The sequence below is a fragment of the Danio rerio genome, chromosome 20 (assembly GCF_052040795.2).
Source record: "Danio rerio strain M-AB ecotype USA chromosome 20, GRCz13ab, whole genome shotgun sequence".
Taxonomy (NCBI): domain Eukaryota; kingdom Metazoa; phylum Chordata; class Actinopteri; order Cypriniformes; family Danionidae; genus Danio; species Danio rerio.
In genome coordinates this window covers 37,827,734-37,844,922 of record NC_141040.1, presented here as the reverse complement: position 1 = coordinate 37,844,922, position 17,189 = coordinate 37,827,734, and the positions used below count along the sequence as shown (strand labels likewise).

At 36.3% G+C, this 17,189-nt stretch overlaps 2 protein-coding genes across 8 annotated transcripts in view; one reads left to right on the top strand and one right to left on the bottom strand.

Moving 5' to 3' along the window:
- eeig2b (EEIG family member 2b) overlaps positions 1–12,890 on the top strand; it is a 67,254-nt gene extending 54,364 nt beyond the window's left edge. For 2 of the 6 annotated variants that reach the window (XR_015517691.1, XR_015517690.1), the window contains 3 exons: positions 4,049–4,118; positions 7,095–7,363; positions 11,074–12,890. Coding sequence is in view for 4 of the 6 variants with exons in the window: in XM_087297144.1 (XP_087153270.1) it covers positions 4,049–4,118; positions 7,095–7,137 (113 nt within the window). In the remaining 2 variants the exon portion in view is untranslated. 6 annotated transcript variants of the gene reach the window in all.
- On the bottom strand, positions 10,989–16,863 carry henmt1 (HEN methyltransferase 1). Of its 2 annotated transcripts, none has more exons than XR_015517618.1 (6): positions 16,679–16,811; positions 16,451–16,566; positions 15,681–15,815; positions 15,406–15,588; positions 14,759–15,250; positions 10,989–13,975 (listed from the first exon to the last, which is right to left on the bottom strand). XR_015517618.1 is itself a non-coding variant. In NM_001017842.2 (6 exon segments), coding segments are annotated over 6 exon segments (1,209 nt in total). In that variant the 5' UTR covers positions 16,766–16,863; the 3' UTR covers positions 10,989–11,088.
- Positions 16,864–17,189: the final 326 nt, after the last annotated feature.

The window sequence follows — 17,189 nt, the reverse complement described above, 5'->3', positions numbered from 1 at the left end:
TTATCTCTTGCTTTCACAAAAAGTTTTTTATCTTTTATTTATATTTGTTACTAATAGCCTATTTTAGTTTTGCCTACGGGTAAAGGAAGCCTATGGACTTTTTAAATTTGTTTTTAGTGCATATATTTACTGATTTGTCAAATACCCAGAATATACAGGGTGTCCGCAGGGGTTGTGAAAGGTAGTAAATGAAATTAGTCAAAATTAAGGGCATTAAAAAGTATTAAAAAGTAGTTAATGTCATCTGACGAGGTATTACATTTTCGAGCTCAAGATAAATTTTTAGATTTTTAGATACATTTTCAGTTTGTGTTGAGTACAGGCCTTTATTCTAAAATTTGCGTGGATTTATTTAAATGTTGAGAGTAGGACCGGAGCGATATCGTGAGGTGGTATGGTAACTTGGCAACAAAGCCGCAACGTCAACACACCAGGGCTCGAAATTGTGACTATTCTGGTTGCATATGCGCCCAAAAATTAAGCTATGCAACCTCATAATATATTTGGGAGCATGTGTGCGACTGCATATAATGGTTGTAGTGCGACCTGCTTAGATTTTTTCTAAAGATGTGCTGAATCGCTTTTCCCGGCCATTAAAATGGTTCATATTAGCTGTCAATCACTTAAGGCTTTCCGCTGTCAGATGACAGGGAGCTTTTGTGACTGCAGGAATTGCAAACGCCTGAAGAGTGAAAAGTACACAGGTTTGCAAATCCCACCTAAAGTTACAAATAATGGCACAGATGACCACTATCATGTGGTGAATGTTGATCCACCAACCGAGATCGAGTGTTTTCGGAGAAGGTGGCCGTATCTGGATGCGTTGCATTCACTGCGTGTTCAGCACAAATGTCCGCTAAATGTAAAATCTAATACTGTACACATCATCGCCAAAGAAGCAGGCCTTCTAAGTTTACACTGAAACTGCAGCTCATAACAAAGAACCGCATTGCGCTGTTGGTCATCGCGAGAATCCTGCTCTGCCTGCTCATTTATTGGGTCGGCTGACTCGCCTGCTTTATTCCACAAACACAGAAAAATGTAAATCAGCTCATAACTAGTGTGAGCATTTACAATGACACAAACCAAAATCAAAACTTTCAAAGAGTGGCAGAAGTGAGACTTTTTTTTGAGATTTATATTCTTTTTCTATTTAATTACTGATGACTGTTTGCAGCTTTTAGCCTTGAATTGAATGATTTATTATAATCTTTTGTTTGTTTTGTAGTAGAAATATTATTTATTAAATTAACTCGCATATAAAAAAACATATTTTTGTTTGATGTAAACTATACATTTATTCTTCATGAAGTAACAGTAGGACTTTATATAGCAGATAACCCACATTCAAGGCAGCATGATAATCACAAATGTAATTCTTTGTTAGTATTATTGTCATCATTGATTCAGCACGATTGTCTAACCGTGCTGAGAACGGTGTGTAATTGTGCCGCACTGATCCAGGCTCAGTGGAGAAACAACCATAACCGTACTGAACTGTTCTTAGAAGAGCGGCTATTGATATTAATGACATGCATAACATTGATTAAAAACTATAAACAAAGGCCCATTGTGACATCTATATTAATCCCTCTGCTTTACTTAAATGTATATGTTATCTGCAATATGTTATTGCATTTAGAAAGATTTAATTTACGCCACTACAGTTGCAGCTCTAAGTCGTGCTGGTATTACATTTTTTTTGAAGGCATTAAAAAAGGTAGTAAAAGGTATTAAATTCAACTTAAGAAGTTCTGTATATACCCTGAAATAAATATGTTTGTTTTATTTGTGTTTAATTCGATGGAATGATAAACATGGACATGGGTGTTATTCAAAACATGACCTATTTATTTTTAAATATATTATATTTATATATTTAAAATGTTTTATTTAATTGTTTAAACCATATTACATAAATTTACAACTACTATTTTACCATTTGTTTTGGCTTTAGTTATTAAACAGATTATTAATAAATAATCAAAGAACATTTTACTGAGCTCAGTCAATAGTTTTGTCTGTAGGTCTAGTCAAAAGTCTAATACAATTAGAGCCATGGCTGCAACAAGTCGGCAACACTGTGTCTAAAATAAAACTCATAAGACAATAAACAGAATTATTCCAAGCACAACATTGTGTTAGATTTTAGCAAATACAAATGTAACCTTGTTGATTATCACTTATGTGACTATGATCAGACCTGCCGCACTCAACTGAACAAAACATGGACAAATAAAACTCTATCACAGAGAAATAGTCATCCGCGGGGGTCCTTCTCTCATCTAAACAGGACATTAATGCATCTTTGTTTCTTATGTGTTTATCATTGTAGGTGTCCCCAATGGTGTGTGTGTGTATCACCAGAGTCCTCAAAGTGTAGCTAAAGCAGTGTGTGTGTATCACCAGTGTCCCCAAAGGTGTGTGTGTATGTCACCAGTGTCCCCAAAGGTGTGTGTGTGTATCACCAGAGTCTTCAAAGTGTAGCTAAAGCAGTGTGTGTGTATCACCAGTGTCCCCAAAGGTGTGTGTGTATGTCACCAGTGTCCCCAAAGGTGTGTGTGTGTATCACCAGAGTCCTCAAAGTGTAGCTAAAGCAGTGTGTGTGTATCACCAGTGTCCCCAAAGGTGTGTGTGTGTATTACCCGAGTCCTCAAAGTGTAGCTAAAGCAGTGTGTGTGTATCACCAGTGTCCCCAAAGGTGTGTGTGTGTGTATCACCAGAGTCCTCAAAGTGTAGCTAAAGCAGTGTGTGTGTATCACCAAGGTCCCCAAAGGTGTATGTGTGTATTACCCGAGTCCTCAAAGTGTAGCTAAAGCAGTGTGTGTGTATCACCAAGGTCCCCAAATGTATGTGTGTATCACCAGAGTCCTCAAAGTGTAGCTAAAGCAGTGTGTGTATCACCAAGGTCCCCAAAGGTGTGTGTGTATCAACAGAGTCCCCAAAGGTATGTGTGTATCACCAGAGTCCTCAAAGTGTAGCTAAAGCAGTGTGTGTGTATCACCAAGGTCCCCAAAGGTGTGTGTGTATCAACTGAGTCCCCAAAGGTATGTGTGTATCAACTGAGTCCCCAAAGTGTAGCTAAAGCAGTGTGTGTGTGTGTATCAACAGAGTCCTCAAATGTGTGTATTTCCATTGTAGTCTAAACTAAATTAATTATAGACACTCCTATTTCAACTAATCATTTGTATAAAGACTTTCCCAGTAATTGTTTTCACTCAGAAACGTGTCTTATGGCGCATGTAAGTAGGTAGTGTATATGAATTTGAACTTCACAACCCTTGTTTTATACAGTATGGGTTTTAGTGTGAATGGATTTTAGATGTACTATATTAACCATCATATGACTTATCAGTAGAGTTTCATCACTTCTCATATCATTGGATATTAATGTGTCCATTGAGCTTCATAAACTCACTGTAAGGTCATCCATTTACTTCTCCCTTACTGTTTTTTAAAATTAGTTTGTATGTATTATTCTGCTAACATGCTGTCTGTCACATACTATTTATGAGAGAAATATGTCATTTCATGAACAATACTTGACACCAAATGATCTTCTGACACCAGATTGAGTTATTTGTGAAGGAAAAAATGTAATTGTCTATTTTCAGTGATCTTATTTACTTTATCATATGTCTCTCTGCACTAACATTATTATAATTATTAATAATATTATATTAGAAATATTCAGATAACTGAGTCCTTAAAGTATACTTTAACCTGAGTTTGTGTATAACTGCGGTCCTCAAAGTGTGACTATACCGGAGTTTGTGTACATGTCCCCAAAGGTGAGTTATAAAATACTGTCCTCATTTTGAAGGTAATTTGTCAGGTCTTTATAGAAGTATTTTTTTGCAAATATCAACTGATATTCATAATAAGCACATTTTTAGTAGTGCAGTCATGTCTTTCTTTTGTCTCTAGACCCTTCAGAAAGGGTAGTCCCCAAAGGTAGGGTGTTGAGTCATGTGTCCTCATTGGTTTGTTAGGTGGGTATGTGTGTGTGTGTGTGTGTGTGTGTGTGTGTGTGTGTGTTGTATTTCAGAGGAAGGTCTGCGCTTGTTTGTGGGTCCTGGTGGGAGCACAGCACTTGGTAGTCACCATCTTCCTGCCAGGTGAGTCTGAAGGAATATTTTAGCCAACAATGAAAATGCTGCCATCATTTTGGGTGTGTTCACATTTGGCAGGTTTGCTTCGAATAAAACAAACTGGTACAATTGTTTTGTTAGTGCAGTTTATTTGATTAAATGTAAAGTGTCATCAGAACATTTGTGCATAGCAAAAGACATCTAAACCAATCAAAAATATGAAATTATGTTGTAAGATGTGACCACAGTCAGGACAGAATTCTTAAGCAAATGTTTTTGTCATTTTAGTTTGGCTCAATACGGTTTCATATAAGCATCAGAAATGCAACTCATTGCTGATCTTCATTTGTGTACAACAACAAAAGTGTTGAGTCTTTTACTCTGTTCCTAATCATGGGTGCTCAATTTATAAAAATACCATTGAATGTACAAACCTGTAATGAGCCCAGCACACAGCATTGTTTCAGATATTTGAGAAGTTTTGCAGCAAAATGTAAATGATAAATAATGTACTTTTAAAAATTTTGGTCCAGGACCAAATGAACCAAATTACACGCTTGAACACACCAGTGATACTCGTCTTCATATTGTTTTAAACCTATATAACTGAGTTTTTTCTAGAAGCATAAAAAAGATGTTTCACAGAACGCTCAAGCTACCCTTTTACATATAATGATGTTTAAAAAAAATTATAATAAAAATTAAAAGGGAGAATAAATATTGAGCTTTAAAGGTGCAGTATGTAAGTTTGACACCCAGTGGTTGAACTAGGTATTGCATTCCTGAATCAAAACAAACGCAAACGCAGGTTGCCATATTGAGGACCTACAGGAGTGAGCCTATCAGGCCTAAAGGCTGATTTAAGGCTTAGTTTGTGTTCTAAATAAAAACAAAGGCACACAATAGAAGGAATATTCTCCATATTAAAATGAGTTTTTGTTTTAACCAACACCTCAAACTTGTATATTAGAAGCGGCTTCTTTTTCTTGCAGCTGAACAACAGAAAACTATGAATCACCTCATGTACACCTCATGTGCTTTATTCAGTGCTAAATGCTAACATTGTGAGTCTGAATGCCATTTTACCTGACATTCATAGCCATATACTGAAAGCGGCAGCAGAAATTAACCGTTTGAAATGAAACTTTAGAACTGTGAAATAATGCAAACCAACACATCTAAGTGATTCAGCATCTACTTTCAATAATGTTAAAGAGGTTTAATATGTATTAATTACTCATTCATGAGTGAGTGCATATTCTGTGCATCTGAACAGCTGTATTTAAATTTCTGTCATGTTTCGTCTGGTGCAAACAGCTAAATTGCTTATCACTGCTCACCTTGTTACTGTACGTAGCGTGTTGTTATGACACAGGCTTACAATGTAACCTGCTCACCCAATGTTTACCTTCATAATATTTATATTATTTGCTAATTCATAACCACCTCATGTGGAACTCCGAATCTGCTTCTCATTTTGGAGTCTGCTACTGTCCACCGGAGGTCTCATTTCAGTCACGGACACATGCTTAGAGCCTTTCTGAATAAATGAATAAAATACCAGGTTTTTCAACAAGGTAACCCAGGGTGCTGAAATATAATAGGCTAAAGTGTCAGTGGGCAGGTTAAAAGGACCAAAACAAAGACAGATATTCCGGCACGTAACTCACATTTTTTTCAAAGCAGAATAGCTGACTTTTCAGATAAACAAGTATTTTCACTTTGCATGTTTCTTAATTATCTGCAAACATATTATGGTATTTTATGCTTTAGAAAAGTCAAAACCTGACATACAGCACTTTTAAAACGATCACTTTACCGTTTTTGTAAATAACCTCATTTTGCAACTCCCAAGGAGTTAAATTGTGTAGTTAAAACATCTTTGAATCCATTCATTTGATCTTGAAGTCAGGCAGGAGCACTATTAGCTTAGCTTAGCATAGATAATTGAATCGGATTAGACCATTAGCATCTTGCTCAAAAATGACCAAAGAGTTTAGATAATTGTCCTAATTTTCTTCCTTTAAAAGAATGATCAAAAGAGACCGTAAATGTATTTGTGTGCAAGTCTTCTGAAGCCATACAACAGCAATTATGAAAATGACTGGAAATACAGTAACATCCCACATAGCAAAATTTCTCTGGCCCATCTCTGGCCCACACAATCAGGTTTTGCTTGGCCCAAATCTGGCTTCCAGACAAGGGCCAAACACAGACCATATGTGGGCCAAGTCTCAGCCAAGTTAATAACTCATAACTGGGCCTGAACTGGGCCAGATAGGTTGGTGTGTCACGATTGCAATGAAATTGATAAATCCATGGAGTGATGCGCTTTAGGCACACTATGGGCACGCTTTTTCTCAAAGTGACCTGATTGGTAGAATTTTTTTTCTTTACTCAAAAATGATTTTATTGTATTTTAAATGTGGGTCAAGACTGGCCAAACTCAATTGGCCCACTTATCAAATTTTTAAATCTGGGCCAAATACTACGTTTTTCATCTGGCCCAAACCTTGTGTGCTGCCTTAAAAACGGTGCCACCTCTGCCAAACCCGGGCCATGTTTGGCCAAAATGCTGTATGCCAGTGCCGCATGAATGCCTGCTGTGCCAGCTTTTTGCCAAATCTGGGCCAGAATTCTTTGCTACTAGGGATAAATTCACACGGACTACATTAGTGGTTCTTTCTGGAGGTTGATATCTGTCCCAATTCACTTCAATTCAGTTATATGAAAAAAGAACAGCTTGTGTGTTCTGCTAAACCTATTTGTCTCCTGAATTTCTGGTAGTGTGTCACATAAGTAAATCACCAAAACAGTTTGTTACAACATGAAGCTAATTGAGGATTTAAATTTTAGGCTTCCTCTCTCTTTTACTTGACAATAAATCACCCAGTTATCACTGGTATTCCCTCGCGGTCTATAAAAATGTAGCCCGGTGCATTTAGTAAAGTGCAAAGCGTTTACTGGGCTTCATGTAAAATGCTGATGGCTTCTCTTTTTTAGGGTTGGTGCTGGTGCCTACGAACAGGTGGTGATTAAACGCTAGGGTTGAGAGATGCCAGAAGGAAAAGTGTCAAAAACCAAAGTCTGTTTCGTGGGAGGAGAAAATGGACGAAGAGATTCAGACATGTTCGTCTCCTCTCACATTAAGAGTGTTTGTCACGAACCGGTTTCAGCCTCTCAGTAAAGCGGCGCCCTCTGCTGGCTACATAAAGAACCGACAGCTCCTCTTTGCGAGGCTGCCATTATTGGTGTCTGTGTTTCACTGTGAGGTAAAGTCCGTCTGCTAATGTGTTTGCATTGCAAAATCAGAGAGCGTTCCCACTATTTTACTCGCTGATTTTTAGAAGAAAAATAATTATATGACATTATTTTAGTAAGATATGTTTATTTTATCAATGTTTACATGTTTGTGAGCCATTTCGAAGGATTTTATACATCTTTACAGTATGTATTAGGTGTATACTCTGTAGATGTTGAGCTCTTAGTCCATTTTCTCGTCATCTCATCACTGTACTATTGGAAATCAAACCGTCATCCTCCACTCGCAGCGTCGTGAAGCGTCTGACAGATGAAGCCGTTTTCAGACTTGAAACACGTCCAGTTAGATAGCACTTTGAATTGAAGGACTTTACACAGGCTTTCTATGTGTCTTTATAGTTGTAGTTGGTTTTGAGGCCGAGCTGTTAAACTCGTACACGTTAAATGTGTATCTCTACTTTTATTGCAGAAAATAAGCAGTTAACTCCTACAGTCGCATTACAGAAGTCATCTCAAAAAATTTGATTTATATACACAGACTATTTAAAATCCAGACAGGTGAATATATGATGTTTGCCAGCTGTCGGTGACATCTGATGATGATGACATTCTGTATGCAATGATCTCGAACCAAATTCCTGGAGAGCCACAGCTCCTACCACCTTCAAATCACACCTGCTTAATAGTCTCTAGTACTCCTTGATTATTTGGATAAGCTGTGTTTGATTAGGGTTGGAGCAAAATTGTGCAGAGCTGCTGGTTCCAGGAATCAAGTTTGAGATCTATGCTGTAATGTAGTGTAAGCCAAGATGGTCTAAAGCTACAATTAGTAACAAGGCAGCACAGAACAAAGCATTTAACCATTACAGCAATGCTTGAAAGTTTTAGCACAAGGCTCTGGAGCTCGTTCGATCCTCTCTATAACACTACAAAAACGTATTATCCATGTTTTTGTAGCTACTTGATGTATCACTAAAATGAAGGTATTTTAATGGCTATTTTCTGTAAGATCAGCAATCAGAGTATCAAAAGTGCTTCAGCAGTTTTATGTGACCGTATGCCCAGATCATCTGAGAAGCCATTTGATGTTTTATAAATGTAAACTCACATGCTTCTGTGATTTTTAATTGTGTGTGTGTGTGTAGGGGGATCCAGCAAGTGTGTGTACAATTGTTATTGTTGCACTTGATTATATCATAAATGTCTAGAGTTCTAGTGTAGAAATGCATGGGTGTCACACCTACTCAATGTGTCTGAAGCATTTTGTGTGGTCTTTGCTATCTCCATCTTGTTGATCCAGGTTTATCGAGATTCAAACACTACCAAACGAAAAGAAATACTGATCAAAAGCTTTGATTCGTTTTGGCCATATGTCTCAGGTTTATTAGTTTTGTTTTTCGCAATTACTGCACAAATATCAAAGCACCACACTGCGAATGTATGGGGATCCTAAAGAGACAAAGCAATGAGAGGAATATTGAGATGAGATGTAAAATTGTAGTCTCTGTAAATCTCTATTCTCTTACAATTATTTTTGTTCACTAAACAAATTTTGGGTTCACTCAAAAACCTTTCAGTTTGCCCAAGAAACAAACATTTCAGGGCTTTTGTAATCTATTGCAAATGTTTTGTTCCACCAAAGGAGCTTTACTTTGTTTTCAAAATATTTATGATTTTTAAAAAAAAAATCTTTTTTTGCATGTTTTTTTTTTTGTTCCCCGGAGACTTGACATTTGTTTGTCCAAGATACTTTGCATTCTCTCATAGGAAATTAGAATATATTATATAGTATCTGAATTAGAGTATTTTGTTAAATGTTTAAAAATAAAAGTAAAGTTTCCAAGAAAAACATTTCCAATTACATATCTGCATAGAACAGGGGTGCCCAAACTTTTTCATAACAAGAAAACCAATAACATTGAGAGCCATAGTCAATATACCAAACTATATTATATTAAAGTTGTCATGGCTAAGTTATTTAATAATGTTTCAAAATAAATAGAAAACTTTACTTTAAATGGTATTAGTTAATACAGTATAACTTTTTAAATTATTACAATCAAACATAAACAATGACATTTATAACACAGTAGCGTTCAATGCTGAATACACTGGTCAAGCAGAATCTGCCTTTCTCTTGATTTGCTCATCAAAGTCTCTGCCATTTCATTCAGGGGTGCCCAAACCTTTTCTTATGAAGGGCCAAGGAACAAATTTGATTGAGGGTGGTCGGCCAAAGCTAAATATACCAAACTGAATTACATTAAAGCCTCCTACTTTAATAATAATTAAATCAATAGAAAAAGACTTTTATTTTATTATTAATGCCAACATCTTTTATACTATACTAGTAATACAATAAAACAATAATTACCTCATTTATAACACAATGGAGTCTATGCTTTTTTATTTACAAAAACAACCATTTTTCAGTTGTTTTCCATGTGACACAATTTAGAGTATGTCAACATCTAAAAAATGTGTTTAAGGGTGTCATGACCCTTTAAAAAATCCAATTAATTCACAACATTTAACTGAAACTTTTAATTTCACTTTACTTTTTTGTAGTTCATCTATTAAACGAATGTAAGGTTTAGTGAAATAAAAAATGACGATCTCTGTTAAAAGCATTCGCCCCGACCTTCGCCATTTTTCTTCCTCTCTTCTCAGATTGAATGGGGGGCCAATTGAAAGGTTACTATGGGCCAACTTTGGTCCGCGGGCCCTACTTTGGGCATCTCTGATTTAATTGAAACATTTAATTTCAGTTAAAAAACGTATAATAATAATTGCATTAAATTTGAATTGTCAATCCCAAATCCATCCCCATCGTTCTCCCCCTCGTCTCAGATGGTTTGTTGGGCCAAATTAAAGTTTACCATGGGCCAACTTTGGCCGCCGGGCACTAGTTTGGGCATCTCTGGCGTAGAACTTTGTCCAAGAAATGTTGCGTTCACTTGGAATAAACTTTTTATTTCAGTGCCTTTGCATTCTCTTACAAAACTTTGTTCAGTGGCAAAGTCTTTGTTTGCTCAGAAATCATTGGAACAACTCTGTTCATTGGAAGAAATTCTCAGCAGATTGCAAAAACAAAGTATCTTTGACGATTTTAATATTTTACAATTTATCATATAATTTTCCATCATCATGACCCTTTAAGGCCTCGGTAGCAAGTGCTTCTAAATATCAGTATACACAGATGTTATCTGTGATATTTCGACTTCATTACATTTCAGAATCCACTCTGTAATACGCGCGTTTTACTTTAAACTTGATTTTTTTATTGATCTACTGCCAAAATGAAAGTCTATTTTTATGTATGTTTATTAAGATTAATACTGTCGTCCCCCCTCACATTTCTTCCCCAGCTACTCTTACATAACCTGTAAGCAAGTCCTGGTACTTTACATGTTGTAAAAACATGGTGGCTTTATCTCTTCTGTGAAGTTTCTGGTCTTTGTAATTGTACTGTGTGTAATGTTGAAAATGTAAAGGTGACATTGCTTTGTCCTGCAATGTTGTGTTCTGACTTTTGACCAATAGTGGCTTCCATGCCATGTGTTCTGTTATGATGCTGGTAAGGTATGTACCACGCACTGTTCAATAAAACCACATTTCAAAGAAAGCGTCACACGATTGCCTTTTTAATGATATGTTTAATGATTTTTATCTTTTCAACAACATCTCAGTCAATCACTCATTTCTTTTATTTTGCTTACAGAGCTTTCCCGATTTGTTATTCGTCTCCATAGCTACCAAGCTCTCTATCCCAGTCCTCCTCCATGTTGTTTACTGCACCCGATACTGCTTTGACATTCTGCTGGTTCTCCTCCTCTTCTTCTTCCTCCTCCTCTTCCACATTATCATCGTCATCATCAGCTGGCAGATTTAGCGCACTTCCATCAGCGCTCATCCTCACCCGCTCATCCTCCAGCAGTTTCTCTCTGAGACGCTGCAGGCTCCCGCACAGAGCTTGGACCCTGGGACAGGACCACACACGGGCTAACGGGACGCAGATGATGCCACCCTGCTGGTAGACAGGCTGCTGCTCACATGCATTCCCTTCGGCCCCATGATGCAATGCTTCCATTAATGGAGGAGAGTAGAAATGTGCATTGTTGTTCATGTTCTCTCTTATGAGCCATTGCTGCCTCAGATGTTGAGCCTCATACAGGACCTCATTAATCAAAGTCTTCTGGTAGATGTTGTTATCGCACAGGCTCGGATACACCACCCTGTATAGCTAAATGAGGATTGGCAAAGAAAAGAGAGATGCGAGTGCAAATACACGCAGCTTTCAGATGGGAAATAACTAAATTTCTTCTTTAGTGCGCATGAAATTAAAACACCTTATTTTTACATTTTTAAACATTTTTTGTATTTTTATCAGAGGTCAATTTACTCTGTTTATTTGCAAGTGTAAATGATTATTCTTTATGATCCATGGACTTTAACCCACTGAATTTTGTTCTTGTTTTGGTAATCTTCAATCAAAGTCTGGCTCCTGGTCCCGGTTTTTCGAAAGTAATCCACTGGAATTTTGGATAAGGGATTGGATCAAATCGTAAACAATGGGTTTTTCAAAAGAAAAAACAGATTACATAAACAAATAAGATCACGTAATTCAACCTTGGTTTTGATCTGGATCAAAGCTTTAGTTTGGGTTTTTCACACCTTTTTTGTAGGATTTGGATTACTTTGATCCAAAGAACTTGGATTAAACTGATCCCATCAGAAGGGTGGATTCAGCGTGGATTTTATGCCCAAATGTAATGAAAACTGAAAAATTTATCAAATAATACTCTATTTGGATCATGCAGTATCTTACAATATAGCCTATTTATTCATAAGGTTTTAATTTTATTTGTTCATGCGTCAGGCTATAGTGATTAGGAAGGCTTTAACATATTCAGCCTTTCAGTATAGGCCTACAACAAAGATTTTGACCACATAAAATAATCCCTCAAACAGCTGTCAAAATTGACCAAAACATTACATTTTATTTGGTCACTAAGTGATATATTTATTCATCACAATGGAAAATATTTTTCTTTTAGAATATGTATTAGTGATGCATGCAACAATTACAGAATAACCAAAAAAAATGCAAAGAATGGCAAATCACTGATTTTTTAAAATCACTTTCAACAATTGCAAAAAGAGACTGAAAGTGCAGAAGCACAGCTTCATCTGACAGAGGAACAACTGACTCTGACCAAACTGCAGCAAACCAAGGCCAGACTTGAGATCCGCCTCATAAAGGCTACGCTCAGTCAAGCTGCTCTCTCCACATCAGATGAGGAAGTCTGAAATTATTGTGGAGGTTTTGACATTAGGTCTTTTTTTTGTAAATTCAATACATTTATATTTAAAACTTGTTATAATTATCCTCAATGTATAGTGTTTGTGTTGTAGGTCTCACATGAGTGGACGCTCATGCTGGAAGAGGATGGGGTGGGGGTTTTCTTGTTTTTAGTTTTTTTTTTTTTCAAAAGTGTATGTTTTCATTACAAATAAAAATAAAGTTATATTTTTTCACACACTGGCTATTCTACTCTTTGCTTTTTACATATCTATAGTTCTACAATGTGATTTCCTATCCTGTTTGAGCACTGGTTATCCAGATTTAATGATCCTGAAAAGTTACTATCCAGAACAGATTTATCCAATCCAATGGATCGATCTGTCCTCTAAAACACCAGCAGCGATCTCAGATCAGTTCATCCTGACATTTTAATCTGATTCGTAAACTTGTTTGAGGAACCAAATTAGCCAGAGATCAGTTAATCAGAAATTAGAGATTTGTCAAATCATCTTAGACCATTTAAGCGAGGTACGAAGAATAGACCCCTGTATTTAGAGTGGTGGTCATTCTCTGGTAATGTCGGCCACAATGTTCCTAGCCACGCCCCTCTTACTGTTAGTTGCCAAGTAGGAATGACGCACATAAAGAAAGAAGGCCCTGCTCCCTACTCAATATTCCATTTCAGTTGTAAGTGCATTACATAATAAGATAAAAGTCTCTGCAACCTTCGGTTCACATGGATTTTAAGGCGATATTTGCAATCCAACAACATACTAAAATCATTTTTACTTCGGACATTGGAAGTTGGAAGCATCAGAAGATTAAAGTTAATGGCATTTCAGGTTAACAGGGTTTCTACAGGTATCATGAAGTCACATTTAAGATTTTGTAAGACCTTTTTAAGACCAGTATGAAATTCCTGACTTGCACAAGCCTAAACACTAAGGATTTTTTCTAATGGCCCAAAAACATTTAAATAACAATTAAAAACAAATGTTATGATAAGGAAGATAATTAAACCATATTGGTAAATAGAGTTCATAAATAAACTTGTTAACTTTTATTGAGATGAAATGTTAGTGATTGGATAGGTGTTCATCAAATTGGGTAGCTTTACATGGATGTAGAAAAATTAAGCTGAGATTTATTTTATTAAGCTTTAGATTTATAAATTAAGACCTGTTTAAAATAATTTAACACCTACAAGACAATATTTCAATGGATTTAACTTTTTAAGACCTAAAATTTGGCATTTGAAATTTAAAACATTTTAAGACCCTGCAGATACCCTGGTTAACAATGACGATGTCAAGATGATGTAGCCCAGGGTTTTTCAAAGTCTAAGACAGTGGGCCTCCCTTTTGACACAACTTATCCATTGGCGCCCCCCTTCTCCCAAACAGGCACACACACACACACACACACACACACACACACACACATATATATATATATATATATATATATATATATATATATATATATAGTATATATATAAAGACACAGACAGATGTCAGACTGTTAACTCACTTTTATCATCATTTGCATGAAAGTGCAATTATTTACAGAGTAATAAGTATTTTAATATAACGTTTTTAAAACTAGGATGATGGTTAATATGAATAGAACAGATCCAAGAACTGTCCATCCCAGTCAAAACAGTTGAAGTTTAGCAGGTCTCATGCTGTCATTAGCCAAAATATCTTGACAAACCACACATAAAGGTTGTGGTTCATCAGCTGGTCCTGTCCACGTAAATCCTAAACTCAAATACTGATCATCATATCGTCGTCTTTTGGGTTTAAGGCCTGAACTTGAAGGAAACCGATCCATTGTATTAGTAGGCATATACCTGTATTGGCGGGCTTGCCAAACAGAAGCGAATTCACAGCTATGGCCTTCTGGGTAAAAAGGTTTTCTTTTTTTAGACGTATTTTTTTTTTTAGTTTTGTTTAATTAAAACGTTTAAATATAATAAAAAATACATATAATAATGAAACTTAATAATTATATTTTTATTATATATTTTTTCCCGCGCCTCCCCTGACATGCTCTAGCGCCCCCCAGGGGAGGCGCGCCTCACACTTTGAAAACCCCTGATGTAGCCAATAGCATGGTATGCTTTGGGTGACCTGAGCAGAAATCGCATCCTCCCTCTATCACGAAATTGCTTCCTGTTTGTCTATTCCTGTCTTTTCTCAATAAAGGCAAAGATTTTTGTAAAACATACAGAGCAGAAGATTTTTCTGTTTAACTAGTTTACTAATCAGTGTGTTTTTACTGTAAGTTTTTGCTTTGTATGTTTAAAAATAAACTAAACTGAGTGATAAATAATAAATAGAAAGTGCAATATATCTGATAAAGAAAGAGGCAATGGAAGTACATCTCATATGAAAGTTTTTTTTTTCTCACCAGTCTGTACACTGAAGGTTCCAAGTGTTCGGCATTACTCATGGACCGATTTACTCCATCAAAATTTCTCTGGAACACTGCAATCTGGGTGCAAAATCCCACATCTCTCCAGTGGCCAGCTGCTTCTCCGACTCCAGTGAATTGCACGGAGTAGCCATGTTCTCTACAAACTCTATGAGCCCTGAGAGGGAGAGAGAGAGAGTTTTGATATTTCTGTTGGCCAGAAAATGTGTTTAATTTTTTACAAACATGGATGATTCTATGTACAGTAGGTAAATTGCATTCCCTAAATCAGTACTAGAAAAATAGGACACTAAATTGTGCAAACTTGCTCACCAGGTCTGAAACTCTGCTCTGGTCCATTCAAACTTATGATCGTAGTTTCTGAAGCCTCTCAGGCCCGGCAGCAGCGGGTTGAACTCTGCATTTGGTGTGGTGACAATCACAGCACCAGGTGCCATGTAGCCGAACACCACTTCTGAAAACCTCTCCACCTCCTCCAGCTCCAGATGTTCGATCCTTGACAGGGTAAGACATTTTAAGCTGATTAACTACAGACATATACAATTGTGAGGTAAATTTACTTGAATTTAAAGATGGAAAACACTTACAGCTCAACACATGTCACAAGATCAAATCCTTTGGTGCACGGCTCTCTCTCCATTACAGACCCTTGGTACAACTCGATGGTTAAAGGGCCATCGCTTGGCTGAAGGTAATCACTCACCAGTGGTGCTAATGAATGCCTGGATAAAATATAGAGTGAGTGAGAGAGAAACATAATAAAAAAAATTACTAAATTAATTAATCTTATATTATTGACACACTTTAAAAGGTCATTTTTACTTAACATAAGTCCAGTTTTGATGTCCAATAGGTTTTTCATACAAAAATAGAAAGAAAACTGATTTCTTATTCTTGTTTTTACCATATTTCACTCCAAACCAAATTCTATTTTGTTTTCTATTTTGATAAATAGACATTTTTTTCTGACCAAGAATAGCATTTAACAATTTTCTCTTTCCAAGACACCTTAAAACTCTAAATAATTACAGGCATTTATACATGAATTGAGGTAAAGTTAGTTTTATATTTACACATTCAGACTTTTTTTTTCAAAAGTACCATGGTAAACAATATAGAAAGCATGTCACAAGTTATGACTATAACAAATGTGACTATTAAACCGATTTTACCTCAATCATGCATGAGAGTGAGGGAAATTGTATAGAAGCCTGATTTGCAGTTCTGAAATTGACAAAAGTATGTATCTTAGAAGCAATCTAAATACGTTTATGTAGTGTAAAACATTGGCCCAATAAGATTGCTTTGTCATTTTAATGTCGTATATTATTACACAATGAATGTTTCGCCAACTTACATTCTTTTCAGGAGGACGACACTGTTTATATCAACTCCCACTAACAACTGTATGCCGTTGCGATGAAACTTGAGCTTTTTCAGTAAGCAACATTCGGCGCATCCGAAATCGATGACCTGAAGACGGAAGAAACGGCCAAGACAAGGTAGGAAGAAGGTGTATAAAAGACCATTGATAGTGCTAGTTCAAGCAAAGTCGTTTAAAATACAGTTTTTGATATTTGTTTACCTTTCTAGGTCGGTAGGTTTTCACATAATCGATAACAAACTGGTATCGCTGCATGTACAGCGGTGGAGAGAACGGTGTGGTGGTCATGCTGAGAGTGTTGGTCAGGTCTGCTGGTGCTCGTTAAACACATGCTAGAGGAGACGCTTCTGCTCAGGCAGGTTTGACCGATCGAGGGCCGTTGCAAATGCTAACAATTTTTAGCCTGTGTTAATTTAAGGGTTTTATCTAAAATAAAATTTGATCTGAAAACCATTAAAATAAAACAAGATTTATTTGTTTTAGATGCTTTTAATTTAGTTTTTGTTGTGTTAAATGGATTTGGGTGCTGAGAAACTATTTTGAGTTTAAATTTTAATTAATAATTTTACTCAAACGCAAAAATGTTTAAATTTATTAAGTAACACACAAATAAAACGTTTTCCTAACAACACTGCAACAATATTGAAAGCATGAATTTATATAATTTCGAATGAAAGCAAACCGCAGTAAATGTTTTGTCTCAAGATGGCGC